Source organism: Gymnoscopelus braueri (genome assembly GCF_963280865.1).
Source record: "Gymnoscopelus braueri genome assembly, chromosome: 20".
Lineage (NCBI taxonomy): Eukaryota > Metazoa > Chordata > Actinopteri > Myctophiformes > Myctophidae > Gymnoscopelus > Gymnoscopelus braueri.
The window spans coordinates 9,987,842-10,003,984 of record NC_137622.1 but is presented as its reverse complement, the minus strand read 5'-3'; the positions used below and the strand labels follow the sequence as shown (position 1 = coordinate 10,003,984).

The 16,143-nt window shown below is 42.9% G+C and overlaps 1 protein-coding gene across 4 annotated transcripts; it reads right to left on the bottom strand.

Moving 5' to 3' along the window:
* Positions 1 to 1,556: 1,556 nt before the first annotated feature.
* Positions 1,557 to 14,627, bottom strand: LOC308076523 (cytoplasmic polyadenylation element-binding protein 4-like). 4 transcript variants are annotated; one of them, XM_080416848.1, is made up of 12 exons: positions 14,491 to 14,627; positions 12,157 to 13,271; positions 11,937 to 12,035; positions 10,629 to 10,722; positions 9,552 to 9,602; positions 9,398 to 9,421; positions 7,757 to 7,933; positions 5,900 to 5,989; positions 5,685 to 5,803; positions 3,820 to 3,934; positions 3,541 to 3,722; positions 1,557 to 1,790 (listed from the first exon to the last, which is right to left on the bottom strand). In XM_080416848.1, exons 2-12 carry the CDS (start codon positions 13,213 to 13,215, stop codon positions 1,563 to 1,565), a joined length of 2,238 nt encoding a protein of 745 aa, XP_080272974.1. In that variant the 5' UTR covers positions 13,216 to 13,271; positions 14,491 to 14,627; the 3' UTR covers positions 1,557 to 1,562. The 4 variants fall into 4 exon arrangements, with proteins under 4 accessions (XP_080272974.1, XP_080272976.1, XP_080272975.1 ...); XM_080416850.1 differs by having other exon boundaries at positions 10,629 to 10,719; XM_080416849.1 differs by lacking the exon at positions 14,491 to 14,627 and adding an exon at positions 13,803 to 13,952.
* Positions 14,628 to 16,143: the final 1,516 nt, after the last annotated feature.

Genomic DNA, 16,143 nt, shown 5'->3' with positions numbered 1-16,143 from the left:
CAATTATGTTTATTAGGACAGAAGAGAATCTGTATACGACTGGCTAACGCTAGCCTTTTTTTTTAATCTTTTTTTTTCTTTTTTCCTTTTTTTTTCTACAGAATCACGTCAATGAACCGGACAGATTGAGATTTACCAGCACTTAAATATATAAAAGCTAAATTGAAAATTATATTAATATCATTCATTTTTATTTTTAAATTAAGTTTACCATAAATGCAGATCTCTTAGTAACAAAGGTACAAAATTATTTTTCACCAAGTGAAAAAAATGAGGTATTGCAAAAGGAGTTCTCCCATCTGTGAAAAATGTGCCTAAAATGACTATTGAAAAAAATATTTAGAAAAGTAGTGCATAATAAATGTATATATGTTCATGACAAAATAATCAGCTATAAAACACTGTACAAAAATCAGCAGGCCATGTATAAAATAATATCTTTATCTCTGTGACAGCAAATTCTTCAAAGAGTGTCCAGCTACTACCATCACCAACCACACCACACCTGTGACAGACGCCTCCAGTCATAGAAGAGTGCAGTGGTACAAAATGAGGACAGCTCAGGGTCGACTGGACTGTGCATTCCCATTCGTTTGTACTACATTAGCATTTTAGCTTCCAGTGCTAATATCCCTGACATTATAAAGTGAGCAAATACTACTGCCAATACCTGAGCCCTGAGGGCCATGCCTTAAATCATCTGAAACCTAACAATCCAAACTCAAAAACAACGCCAGCCATCCTTCCGCCTCCATCTGACAAGAGGACACACCATCATCCCGGCATCCCTCAGATCAACATTTGCGTTTGATCACTTGCTTTTTTTTTTAGGCCAGTCTTTGGTTTTGCCCTTTCTGGTTACAAAGTGTCAATTTTGTTTTAAACCAAGACCTACAAAGTCATGCCAGCAATCTATAAACGCATGCCAGACAGAGGAGAGATTTTGTTTTGCCACGCAGCGTGATGATATACTCTGAACGGCCTGAAAAAATTTAATATGTCCAACCATCTGTAATAGTGTTTCCCCACTCTCTATCAATTCAACCAGTTGCACTCAACCTTTGGTTAGCGATACAGTTGTTCTCTAAACCTGCATGCGAAAAGCAACAAAATGCACTCTTTTCCTCCCTAACGCAACTTCCTTAAGTCATTATACTGGTTCAGGTACGACAAACCTCACTCAAATTTTATGTTACTCTTGACAACAAATGTAAGCAGCTTTACCAGCTAATAATGCAAGAAAACAAAGTACAGTCAAGTCAGAAAACATCTAATTCCAAATCTAATGCATCCATATATTCATGCATACTTTAACTTAAAAAATCCAAAACATAAATGGGATTTCACTATTTTTCTTAGCGTTTACTTTTTTTCTTTAGAAGGCCCAATTTAAAAATAATTAAATAAAAATAAAATTAAGCTTTAAAGATTTTTTTTTAACTTAAAGGAACCAGCAAAAAGAAAAAGTGCATTTATTTTCTATATCATAGCCCTATCCTAAGTAACCCCCACCCCCCCTTCCCACATTCTCTCCCTCCCCATCCCCCTCCCCCCTCTCTCCTTTAGTTCCAGCGGAAGGAGATGTGTCTGGGCCGGTCGCCTCCCTCTTTCACCAGGGGTTTGTGGAACTCACGGCCGGCGCGGGAGTGGATGGCGGCCCAGCAGTATTCACAGTAGTACTGCAGGCAGGTCACGTTGGCGCAGAAGAACGGAGCAAACTTCCCCCCACAGCGGGTGCCCTGGCATTCGTCACAGAGCTGGTCGTCCAGGACATATGGCTTCACTTCCACCTGGGAGGGAGGGGCCAAGACAAGGAAGAGATGAGAGGCTATAGCGCGGTACACAGGAAGTATCGACCCCTTAGTGTGAATTATACTTTGTCATACGATGGCGTTTGCCGGGCGAAAAGAGGCAATCTACAAGGTCACAACGCGTCGTGATGCAATAGGCAATCTACAAGGTCACAACGAGTCGTGATGCTTGTAGGTCTGCCATTTCCACCACACAACACCAGCGTAGGATAATAAGACTATAAATTAAGCATATAGGCCTAGGCTTCTTCAGAATTTTCACCCATCACATGCCCAAAATAGGGATGCCAGGTTGAACGTGGTTAAAACGGTAGGGGTGGGTAAGGGGTCTCTCAAAACCCAGGGGTCTCTCTGTTTACCCAGATGGACGTGGTTTATGGTAAATATTGCATTTATAGAGAGCTTTTATCCAAAGCGCTTTACATAGATTGTGCATTACATTCACCCATTCACACACATTCATACACCGATGGCGGAGGAAACCATGCAAGGCACCAACCTGCTCATCGGGAGCAATTAGGGGTTCAGCGTCAAGGACACTTCGATACTAACTCTGGGGAAGCCCGGGATCTTCTGAACATTAAGGCAGGCGTGGCGACAGTGAGGCCTTGAGGCTCATGACGTGCTCCCAGGTGAGCAAGCTGCTAGGCGAGTGAGTGCCACACAGGGCAGCCGTTGGCCTCGCGCATCGACAAGCACACTGTCCGAACTCATACCGATAGCATTGGAATCAGTTATTACAGTTATTTGAATGAAACTTATTTTTGGTTTAGAGGTGTCTATGCAACCTAGCTAGCTTTTCTTAGTTTGAGAAGACAACCCAATGCGACACTATGAGAACACGCATCAGGCACACAACACGTAAAAGGCGAAAACCGTTTTTTTATGGAGTACCGGTGAGGATGAGTAAGTGCCGGCCATTTAGGGCTGACCCCAAATGTCCAAAGGTTCGGATCTCAATTAAAAGGTTTAGAAGTTGGCTTATTTATTTATGGCTCGCGACTATGGGTCACTCACAGTCTGTAATTAACTACCAATCGGGTTTAGAGAGGCTAGGGAAACAGTCTGTGCGTGCGTGTTTGTAATCAATGGATAGTACAGTAGGTGGGCTCTAGACTGAATCTGAGCACAGGCTTTCCACAGCTACTGCGGGAAGCCTGGTGGCGTGAGTTTAAGTTTAATGTTCAGGGATTACATCCAGGAGTGGTTGGCAGATTCAATAGAAGGAGTTCAGAGTATTAACTCAGAGTCAAACTATCGACAGAGATTTAACACAGACCAAAAGTGACGCTAGCATAGCATCGCTAGCCGTGTTGCCAACGAAAGGGCAGCTACATTGAGACGGAGAAGCAGACATTAACAAATTACGATTATGACGATGGAAATGTCTCCGACTCATGTGTCAGACCCAATATGTCCACAGAAGCAGCCCACGTCATGTAACGACATAAGTTTACCTCTAATGGCATGACGTCACCCCAACCCCAAATAAATGACTGACTAAATAAATAACACGTTTGTTTGGAAACTCCACCAAATGTCCTAACATTATTAAATGGGTTTAGGGCTAACCCGGGGAGCAGATGGATGGCTCCGTGACTGACACTCAAAAATGTTTTATTAATGAATGTGATTCATATCTTCTGAACACCCTGATGTGCATGTCGCTTCATGAAAGACATGAAAGACTACCGCCCGAACAAAGGCGCCGAGACCCACATCAACTCACCCGTTTATCTATCTCCCCGTGCTGCAGCTGAACGAATCGAGCGCTGATGGCTGCAATGTAGCTCTGCTGATTGGAGAAGGCCACTCTGCCTGCCCCCTTCGGATATTTAAGCTCTGGATCCGTGTCAATCCCTGCATAGCATACACCTCCATACAGACGGTCCATGATCATAGCAAGTTCCACTGGAATGACAGAACATAAACACAAGCATTATGCCAACTGACAACACACAGCCATGACAAGGGTGAAGCTCCCTTCCAGGGGTTAAAATGAGGGTACCTGCACGCAGAGGACGAGGGACACCCCCAACAAAGATTGTCTTCCTCGGGTCCAGAGGCTGAGAGCCGTCCATTACGAAGTCACTGTCATTTAGGTTCCAGGGCCGAATCTGGACCTGCAGAACAAAACAAGTGGCACAGAACCACAAATCTCATTCATGCAACTCTTCACTCAGTCGCTCTGCTTCTACAGTGAGCATAGTTTACACTGTGAGCCTGGAAGGAGCTAGTTTAATTAGTAATTATCTTTTGTTCAAATCAACAGCTATTTCACAATGACTCGTTTCCCATTTGGCTGATTTACTCGCATACTTTGGATGGTGTTTCACTCCAGTTGTATAAAAACGAGCATTAGTTAAGTGAATGAAGTGTGTGTGTGTGTGTGTGTGTGTGTGTTAGTTTAACTGGCAAGGCCTAGCAAGGTATTATTTAGCTGACGTTGGGAGTCAAGTTGAAACTTTGCAACATTCTGATGTACCGTCTGTCCACGACCAAAATAGTTCTCATGAACACTATGGACCTTAATCACTAATATGTGCACAGAAATAATCTTAGCTCGTGCATGCTAAGATTATTAGGAAACGTGCAGACCAGCCACTTGTGTTCTTACACATATACTCATCGATAGGCGCATGCCCACATGTCTGGATTAGCCTAATACCATGGCCCAAAGCCCAACCTCTCCATATATATAGGAGAACACCAGCGTGGTTTCAGTGCTGGTAAGGATGGTCCTGTTGCAGGCTCAGAGCATGGTGGAGAGATGAGTGCATGCTATTCCCAAGGAAAAACCCGGCCCCCAATCACTGTGATTGGCTGAGGCACAGAGGGTGTGGATGACACTTTGTTTCACGTAATAACCTATTCTGTCCACTACTTGCCAACACGCAAGGCGTGCCTCGTAACCTCGCCAAGGGATGTAGAAACCCATGCATTCGTTGTAAAACCTTGGCACATACACAGGACGTTGCATGAAATGAAAATGAGCGCTCCCAAAAGAAAAATCGACCTGGGAATCGCATACACTCTGGAGAGAGAAAAGTGAGAGAACCTGTCTGGACATGCCTTCACAGCAGTCGGCATGAGAGAACAAGGGGGTGGAGTTGGTCACGGTAGAGATTAGAGAATTAATAGCCCAATTCATAGTCACTAAATAATTATGTGGACGGAGGTCTCCACTACATGGATCCGTTCATGGTGATATTGACTATGGCGATTGGTAGGTTTTGAGAATGATTGAAATACGCTGGACTATGAAAGGCTAAAGTCTACATACATGTCTGTTCCCTGTTTTAAACACCAAGAGTGGGAAGAAGTCAAATATTTTATATTAAATGTGATGTAATCACTTTTATAATAAAGTTAATCATTACGATTATAATACTAATGAATTAATACAATGAATTGGTGAATAACAATTCCTTTTGTATTTTTTAAATTAGTTTTCAAAATAGCTGATCTAACCTCACAGCACGTCTTATCAACGCATTGTGAACTTATAGATTGTCCATTTACATTGTTGTTTAAATAATTGGGGGCCTTGAAAATGTTTGACAGAATTTGAAATTGTTTGTCCAAAATAGGGACACCAGGATTAAAGTGGTTTAGCACAGTGAGTGAATGAGGCCCAATGTTATCAAACTACCATGGCAGCCATTTTAGATGCAAGATAGAGGAAGAGATTTGTGTCATGTGATTTCAATGCATTGATTTTAAAATACAGTATCAGTTTTCAGACAGAGGTACACAGCCAAATCCGCAGTGTTCATTTAACACTTTACGGGTTCATTTTTATATTCTCAGCATTAAATGAAGACATTTGGTTGGCTGGCACCGAGGGCTACAGGCATACAGAATGACACTCACAGGCTTGTCTTTGATGGTTGGGCTGGAGACGCACAGGTAGAGCTTGCCATCCTCCTCAATGCAGGCATCAATCAGAGCCTGAACGGAGCTCTCGTCTTGAAACAGCAGGAAGGCATAACCTAGGGAGGCGAGCGTTTGAGAAGACGTTAAGACTTGCACTCTCATCCTCAATATTTTATGGACTCGATATGCTACATTACAGCACAGCAACTCACCCTTAGGAGGAAAATAGGACTTGCTCTCCGCCTTGTGTGGCCAGTCCACAAACAAATGTCCAAATCGACGGAAACTGGCAGTGATTTCATCTGATTGAGGCAAGAAGTCAAGAATCAATTACTGTATGTTGTTACCATGCAATCAGTTTTCACAAATCACTTACTAATTGGTTACTTTTAAACACAATACCATTCAAATTGATCATAATTGGCTGACCAATGACTCTCTATGAAGCTATAATCCTCAAGTTTCATGTCTCCCAATGGAGAAAATGTGTATGCTTTTCAGAAAACGGTTTTAGAAGGCGTTTTTAGAATCGGCCTCAGGTCTAAATGGGCTGGTGTCCAATCTGGTGTACCGTCTCCTTTAAATAACTTAATTGACATTTTCGGCCACCAGTGGGTGTCCTACCCGACACCAGGGTCGACCTGTCTCAATGGCCGAATAGGAAAACCACCTGCAACAACTGCTGATGAGCTAGTTACATTGTATTAAAGGACAATTTTGCAGATTTTTTATTTAAATCCCATTGTTCTTGTGTAGAGATCATATTAAGTGGGGCACAAAATATCCTATGTCATGAATGGATTTGGAGCTTGATTGATTGCCCATTTGTTTGACTTCAACGGGATGCAGGTTCAAAATTGGCAGCGTTTTCCTTTAACATACTATACCCAGGGTATCTACAGGTTTAGGTAAGTCAGATTTAAACTTTTTTAACACCACTCGCAATTGTATCTAAAGGGCAAGACCACTTTGGTAGAGGTTTGGGTTGTGTAGTTACCTTGCCATGATGTAACTCCAAAGGTGAACAAGAAATACAAAATAATTGCTCCATTGATTAGAAATGGACAATTCAAAATATGCTCCTCATTGACTTACATTGTACGGTAAAACAGCTTTAAAATTCACTCTTTTAGCACATAAACGAACGCAAACAAAATGTATTCAGACAATATAGAACATCACCAAACCCAGTACTGTTTGTTTTTTTAATAAAAATGTTAACTTCCTGTTGATTTGGCCGTTTTTATTGGGAAGAAAACCCGGACTGGATCTGCGGATCCGGATCTTCAAATAGTAAAATCAACAGGAAGTTGACATTTTTATTTTAAAAACAAACAGTACTGGGTTTGGTGATGTTCTATATTGTCTGAATCAGCTTTGTTTGCGTTTGTTTATGTGCTAAAAGAGTGGATTTTAAAGCTGTTTTACCGTACAATGTAAGTCATGAGGAGCATATTTTGAATTGTCCATTTCTAATCAATGGAGCAGTTATTTTGTATTTCTTGTTCACCTTTGGAGTTACATCATGGCAAGGTAACTACACAACCCAAACCTCTACCAAAGTGGTCTTGCCCTTTAAGACCAATTTCTCAGATTCAGGGTACATTTTGTACTCCTAATTATTAAATATGGGTCCCTATCGATCCTTTTCTAATATGTTGGAAAATTTGGCAAAAAGGTCATTTAAATATTATTTTTGCCTACAATTACACATAACACTTCATTACTAGGCTTTCCAAATATTTTTCAAGTAGACATGAGGCAAGGTGTGTACTGTCACTTTAAAAGCCACGCTGCGGTCATACCGTAAATAAATACAGTATTTGCCATTATTATTTAACGTCATCAGTTCAAGAGATTGAGACATTTACAAGTCAGTCATTTGGAATTAAGCACATTTGGCTATATGCAATGTTTAGTCTTTTTCACATGCAAACATGTTGGGCATTTCGGAGTCAGGGAATGCTTGTCCATGGATTTGCATGACTATATCACCGTTTAGTGACAGAGATCAGAGATCACAATAAGAAAGAAAATCAATGATTCAATCAAGGTTACAGTGTATGTACCTTCATCTATGTCTGGGGGAAGCCCGCCCACAAACACCTTGCGTGAGTATCGTTCCACGCGCTCCCCATTGAGATGGGGGAAGCAGTGGGCGGAGCCAAGGCCAGCGAGACCCTGGTCGCCTGACTCTTCTTCTCCAAAGGAGCGCTCATCCTCCAGGGGGAACAGAGAGGAATGGCCTGGGGGGGGGGGGACAATGACACGTTGGCTCACTACTACCATGGTTCAAACAACGTAGTAAGACCTCATATTGGTTTGAAAATGTGTCAATTATAACAATGACAAAAGCATTTCTACACACAAACAAAATCAACATCAAGAAATTACATATATGAGCAGGCAATGATTTAATTTTGATGCAACAGAATTAGAATTATTATCACTTCTACCTCTTGACAAGCAACCCTGACAAGACATTTCTAGTCTCTCGAGCCAGACAACTCTTCCACAATCATCGAATGCTACAGAGTCTGCAACTTTCCGACATGAAGCTGTCAACTGTCATTTCCGTTCATGAAAATATTAAAATATATTTCTGAATTTCAATTTCTGCCAAGTAGCAAGCTAGATAGGCTTCTACTAATTTGATTTAAAGTAGGAATTATTTATGCGACTGCAACAGTGAAACAGAAGTGGAGGTGGGGCAGGACGTCAGCTTTATTTTCTACGTATTTTCAGTTCTTCCGATGTATACTGTTAGGCTGCAGCTAAAAGCCTGGAGATCGAGGCTAGGCTGCAGCATACTCCAACCAAACAAGAACTTAGTCATTTTGTTCTTATTGACCTGCCGAAGCAAACTAAGCGCTTCGGCAGTGCCTTGCCGACGTTCAGTTAGCAGTTCTTTCACCTCTACGATTTTCTAACCAGCCCAACATCTCCCGAAGCGCTCGTAATTTGTTTATTAGCAAAGCACAAATTCGCCAGCACTGATTATTTTTTATTTTTTTGTTTGTTGATCTGTTAGAACATTATGTTCCAATGAAAATAGCTGATCTACAAGCTTACGACATGTCACTAAGTGACGTGTTGAAAGCTTGTAGGTCTGCCATTTCTGGAAAACGTTTGAAAATGTATTAACATTTTTCAACATTATGAAAAATGTTCATTCATCATCATTATGAAAACGAGGAAAAATAATTGCGATTACCTCAAATAACTTAAGCGATTAGGCGATTATACTGTAATAATTGTGACAGGCCTACTGTAAACCTGTGATGTGACAATAAATTTGATTCTGATTCTGACTGTACACAGTGGCGGGTCTACTGTTCAGAACGAAATGCGGAGCCGCCTCGGATATAAAACACTTTCACCCTTGCCAAACTTTCTTTGGTTCGGGAAACCCTGCTGGAACAGAAAATAGTTTGCCGTTGTTTGTAGTATGCTGCAGCCTTTAGGCGGAAGCATTTGAAAATTGTGTGGCCAACAGTCTGTCTCGAGAGACTAAGGCATATTACAGACCCAGCAGAACAAGAGGTCAAAACCAGACAACATTTGAAGGCAGAATAAGCAGCAACAATCAACAAATCAGCAGACAAACACACACAGGCCAAACCAGAGAGTCAGCATGTGAGGTGTGGTGGCCGCTTTGCAAATAGCATTATAGGAAAAAAACACAAGACAAGCACATTTACAAGCTTTACCTCGTCGTCTGCCATAACTCCTAGCTGCATGTAAAACAACACAAAACACTATTTGACAACAGGGTCTTTTTTGTTGTTGTTTTTAAAGATACATGTCAGATCATTATAAATAAACATACACTATTACAAATGTTTAGGCATGTAATTTACATACCATTCATGGGCAAAGGGCCGTCCCCACCCTGGTGAGAGAAACCGTAGCGACCTAGATGAAGCAACATAAGAAATTTGAAACAGAGGGCAACACAATCTTGCACAGTCTTATGCAATCAGAGACCCCACCCCGAGAGCCAATAATCCATTTCTTCCCTGAAATCAAAGCAGCTCAATAACCAACAAGGATTATGTTGAAATGGATGGGTGTGATGTACTCTTTGTGTGTCTGGGATAATGGACAATAGCTGTACAAATTACAGTAAGTGTGTTTAGAATCAGGATATGAAATCAGGAAATAAAATCCAGTAGTGCCAAAATTCCAATTCATTCGAAGATCATGACAACCTGCACCCTGAAAGTAGCAAACATCCTATATGTAGTGGTAATGTGTAAAATCACCCTGGAAATAACTGCATGACTTGGTTTTAACCTTGACAAATGTGGAAGTGGTGTAGTCACATGAGTAGGTTCTTGATTACATACAGTAGGAATCTCAGCAGTTACATTACTGTCATCATGACAGAGTCGTACAGTAAATGACTGGCAGCAAATCATCATCGGAACGATCAGGAGAGACCAGTTGCACTTATTAGGTTGCTTGTATCAACAGGCCCTGATTAGCATTCTGTAAGACTCTAGATTTAGCAGGATGTTTTCCTGTGACAAGAAAATATTTTTTGTTCTAAATGGAGTCTGTGTGTGTGTGTGTGTGTGTGTGTGTGTGTGGGGGGGGGTAATATCACAAGTTAAAACAGAGTACAGAACTGTACTGTGTGTGCACTCCCACCACTCTCAGAGCATCTTAACTAAGGCTTCATTGTGCATTAGCGTAAAAGGCTGATTCAGCAAGATATCCTTGCCGGACTGACATCAAATAATCAGTCTCCATTACAGAGACCGTATGCATACAATGAAGTCTGCATCTCAGCACAAAACCATGAATAATAAAGATAGGTTTCTGATTCCCCATTCTTTCCGTGGCATTGCAACAAATGCCTGCCCGCATTCACAGTACCTACGGTGGTGGAATACACATCCCATCATTTCTTTTTTTTTAGTGTGGGAACCAACCAACCTTTCAAGGAATCCTGCTCAGCCCTCATAATGTCAATCAATGAGTTCTCCAGAGAATGCATACTGAAACCATCAAAGGAGCGTGTTCTCTCCTGCTGGAGAAGAGGAAGACAACGATTAGCCTTTGCTGTTCCCACTCCTTACAGAAAGAAAAAAAAGAACTGACACAGATCACTGATGCTAATAGCTGATTAAAAAGCTAAAGAAAAGCCATCAACTTATCCTTTGACCACTTTCAACCCATTTTCAAAATCAGCCGATCTACAAGCTCACAAATCTTTGCACTGTGATGTGTTGTGAGCTATTCAACATACGCCAAAGAATATAGGGCTTAAATGGTTAAATAGAGACGTGTGTGTATGTATGTACACACACAGATGTTTTGCTCAATCACCAAAACATCTTGGGTTATATACGTAGATTTATGGATACTATAAGTCAAAACATTGTCAATCATCTTTATTTGTTGCATCTCTGTTCTTAGCACATTTAAACAAACACAATCAAAGTCGATTCTTCTAATATCTAATAAAACTAGTCCTGGCACTTTTTGTTTTCCACCAACGTTGCCTACTGGCGGCGGTGATTGGATTACACTGATATTGATTACCTATTGATTTTTGTTGTGCTAAAGAACTTCCGTCGCCCATTTCCCCTTCCCAGAATTACATATGACTAGTTATTTATTAATTATTGGCTAAATCCACTTTGTTTGCGTTCATTCATTCATGTACAAAAAGTGTGACTTTTGAGAACCGTTTCCCCAAATTAAGTATGTCAAGTGAATGGACTCACTACTTCTGGTTTCACAGAAGCAACAAATTAAGATGAACAACAATATTTGGACTTTTACTGCATTGTGCTCAGGTAAACTATACATCTCCATTCTCCACAGCACCATTTTAACATATTTAAAGATAACTAATTAACAAGAGATGTTTGGAGCTGCGTCAATGTTCATCTCAACATCATGTTGAAATCATGTGGAGCACAAGACCTCTTCAGTGAGAATAAAGTGGATGGCATGTGATCAGAAGTCTCTTGTTTCACAAAATGATATTGAAAAAACAGCCTCATTGTATATATACATACAATAAGTTTCAATTTGTCTGTGTATTTGGCATGGTTCAGATCAGATGATCCATTTACTGAATCCCATTCTGCACAAACTCACAAAGGCTACTTTGTTGACTTTTATACAAACGTTGAGTTAAGATTTGTGAGTGGAGTCTCTCTGCAACCGAAGGTCACATTGTTTGTTGTTGCTTTCTCGGAAATGTACACTTGCAGCCTGCTGTGACGAACTCACCTGGAAAGGGTAAACGCCATCGTTGCGGCTCATACTGTCCTCCATCCAAGCTTTGTGGTTGAAACCGGAGTTGTTTCTGGGGTATTTCTGAGAGGGGACCTGAGGAACAGTTTCACACATGAGTTTCTGCATATTAACTAGCTGTATTGAGTCAATGCTAATACTATGGCCTACTGGGATTATTTGTCCAGTCTGAATGAGAAATGACAATCTCGTTTACCTGGTTGTTCGGGAAGGACTTCTTCAGTGGGGAAATGGAATTCAGTGCGGCCACGCCTCCATTGAGCCCCCTGCGGAACTCCCGAACACCTTGTGTGCCTCCCCAGCCACCGTAGCCCCCGCCAGGGCTCCAGGAAGTGGATGTCGGGGTGGAGGGACTCTGGTAACTTCCCCAGGGCGACGGGGGCTTGCTCTGGGCAGGAGCCAGGTGGGGCAGCTGGGTGAAGGCTCCAGAGCGATGGGGGTGTTGGGGGAACGAAGGCTGGGGAGGGTGAGGGCTGGCGGGGGAGCGTCGGTGTTGCGGCGGGATCCCTTGGTTGTGTGGGTGGTAGTGTTGCGGGTGAGGAGGAGGAGGGTGGTGCTGGGAGACCGGTCCTATCTGTGGGGAGAAACTGCCTGCCCCTGCCCCAAAACCAGGCCCGGCGTGGTGGGAGAAGTTCTGGAACAGCAGAGGGGGCCCGTTGGCGTTGGAGCCGGCGGGGCCGAAGAAGCCTCCGACGTCCTCCCCCACCACTGGGGACGGGTTAGACGGCACCGCGGGGGACCAGTTGTTGAAGCTGGTCAAGGAGGAGGAGGAAGAAGTGGACTGAGCACAGCTGGTACCCATGCCCAGGCTGTCCTGGTAGTCAAAGCCGCCCAACACTGGAGATTCCATCCTCAGCTTCTCCTTCCCACTACTGCTCTCCAGGGAGCCCTTCTCCAGGGAGCCGTCGTCGGGCAGTGACCCCTCGAGCTCCCCGAGGCCTCCGGCGGCCTCCTGCTGACCCGGGGAGAGGGCCTGAGGCTGGGCCTGGGCCGGGGACTTCTCCTGCATGTCCTGGAGGTCCAAGGCCTTGGACTTGTCTGAATCCAGGATCTCATCTTGCATGTTAGTGTGTTGGGCTACGGCGGGGAACAGCCACGCACTGCCGCCATTGGTGGAGCAGGTGTTGTTTATGAAGGATGGGGGGCTGGGGGGGTTGGGGGGCTGGGGTTGGAGGTGAGGAGGGATCCGTACGGGGAAAGCAGACTTGTTACCACTGCTGTTCTTCACCAGGACTCCAAACCCGTAGTCCCCCATTTATGAAACCCAGTAAATCCTCACGTGACTTTTGTCTTTTACTGTCTTCTTTTATTCTGAAAAGTAGGTAAAGAGGACAGCGAGGAGGAGAGTAGGGGAGGGAGGGAGGGTAGGAGAAAATATAAAAAGGGCTGTTACAGCATAATATGATTTGGCCTAAAAAAAACAAAGCTTTACCAATTTGCAATGACTTTGCAAAGGCTGCACCCATACAGCCTGGTTGGGTCTTGTGATGGAATCAATTAGATTAAATCATTGATTCGCTTTTAGCCGTATACGTGGGAGGCCTAGTAACGTTAAGATACGGTTTTTACACAACGGTAAAGGGGGAAAAAAAACACCACCCAACCCAACCTTAGCCAGCAAGGCAGCAGCTAGCTAACAACCTGGGCTAGTCAGTAAAGCCGACGTCTCTCCAAAGGTCGTTCTGCTGCGACTAGCACTAAAGCTAACAGCTGCTCCGCCAACCTTCTCCTTTCCATGTGTCCTATTAAATCACACGACACACATTGCAATGGTCATTTTTAAAGCCCCCCCCCGCGTGCACGTACGTGTGCGCGACGCACGACTCAAGCACGGACACCTACCGTGTGGAAATCTAGGCTTTTTTTCCTGCAATGACCTCCTCGTACTGCTGCCGACCATTTAAATAGTAGGAAAATGCTGATGACGTCTGTTCAGAATCTAGGGTAGTTCCCTCACTAGAGAGAGGACTAGGCCGGTGGATCGGATCACCACCACCAACCAGACTGCAGCAGATCAGATAGATCTACCACCACTACACCACCCCGGAATGGATCTGCAAACCATCTGCTATGGGGGGAGGAGGGGAGCGATCAAACGTTAATGTTACTCAGAAATTATAACGGGGATGACGCGAACATTATTATTAACGATCGGCGTACGACGACAGAGGGGGGGGGGGTGACTGACTGACGGAGGAATTCTTTACTACAAACCCCGGTGTGGATGAGATCTATAAGTTGATCTAATATATATGACGTATCTATGGTAGATCCGGGTGGATCTGGAGTTGTGAAATGGTGCATGGGGCTCTTTAAACGACCTCGTCGGTTCGGTGTCCTGTGCTGTATGTTCAATGTCACACAGCACTGACGATCCTTGTCATCATCATTTACAGTCCCCCACCACCACCCCCACCCCCACCACCCACCACCCCACCAACCCAAACCCTGCTGCACAGACATTTAAATAATGTCGTGTAAATATAATCTACGGTGGTAATAATCGATGGCGTCGTGCGATTATAGCTACCTTTTTTTTTAGATCGGTGACATGACCTTTTTTTTATCGTTTGGATGATGATGATGATGTTGTTGCCATGTTGTCTCTTTTTTTTTTAGCTGTTTTTCTGCATTTCCTCCCAGCAGCAGCAGCAGAGCCGGTTGGTGTGTAAATGTAATGGTCTCTTCTACTTCTCCTCCTCTAGTTGACAGCTGTGGGCCAGGGTTGCCAGGTTTTGAGAGAGAAACAAGTAAACCGGGTCTATGGCGAAACAAGCCAAAAAGAAGCAACTGTAGGCCACACATGAACACTTTAAACCTTTAAACCTATATTCATCGGCTATTTTAAAATGTATTTTTATTTTGTTGAAAATAGCAGATCTACAAGCTCACAACAACGCATGACAGCGCATTGTGAGCTTGTAGATCTGCTATTTTCAACAAAATAAAAATCTTGAAACAATATATGGAATATTTGGAAGATTTTTGAAACATTACAACAACATGAATCTGGTATGCGGGGCTCGCTGGCACAAAACATTTTCAGATGGGGTTAGGGGACAAATACAGATTAATTTGGGGGTCCATGACATGAAAATATTTGTGGTTTAAATAATAATTCAAAAAATGTGGAAGCTCAAGCCCAAATAAGCAACTACACTTTAGAAACAAGCCCAAAAAAAACGCAACCGACAACTATCCAATATTTACAAGCAACTTTACAGAAAACAAGCACAAAGTCGCTTATAATAAGCCGACATGGCAACGCTGAGCTGTGGGCCAGTCGGGAGACACTTCCTGTCTCCAAGCCCCGCCCCCTCTCCCATTGAACCACCAGCCAGGGTTTCCCTTTCTGGCCCCGCCCACTTTCACAGATGAACGCCGTCTGATTGGATGCTTGTCAAGAGACCACACCCCATTGGAAGAAAAAAAAGTGTTTATACTTTAGTTGCGCTCTGGTGTCGCGCGCAGCCGAAAATAGCCGGATCTACAAGCTCACAAGGCGTCGCTGCTGTGACGCCTTGTGAGCTTGTAGATCTGGCTATTTTCGGCTGCGCCGTGCGCAACACCAGCACGCAACTGAAGTATAAATCATCATCCTTTAACGTATCCTATTCAATGAATGCCGGCACATGTATTCAAGACGTTCCTCTCTTCCCAAATAAGGATCGATGGACGCCTGGAGAGAACGATGGAAGGGGGGTTTGCGTCTTTAATTGTGCAAATTAATATTACATACATCATTAAAAAAATAATGAAAAAATAATCATATATATATATATATATATATATATATATATATATATATATATATATATTATTTTTTCATTATTTTTTCATGGAAGGAGTTATGATGGCAGCAGATGCATAGCATTTTGGAGCCTGCTGAAGACATTTTAGCCAGTGCAGATGAGATCATTTGAAACGCAAATGTTCTACCCACACACCCTCTGCAGTTGCTAGAACCTTGTCTGTTGTGTCATCAGACCTCAAGGACAAGATTCCCTGTACTAGCAGAGAACACAAAATATAGATAGATAGATACGTACATACATACATACTGTATGTACATACATACATACATAGCCTACATATACTGTATATGTACGTACGTACATATACGTATATATTATGTATGTGCATACAGTACGTACTGTACATATACATATACTGTAGGCCTATA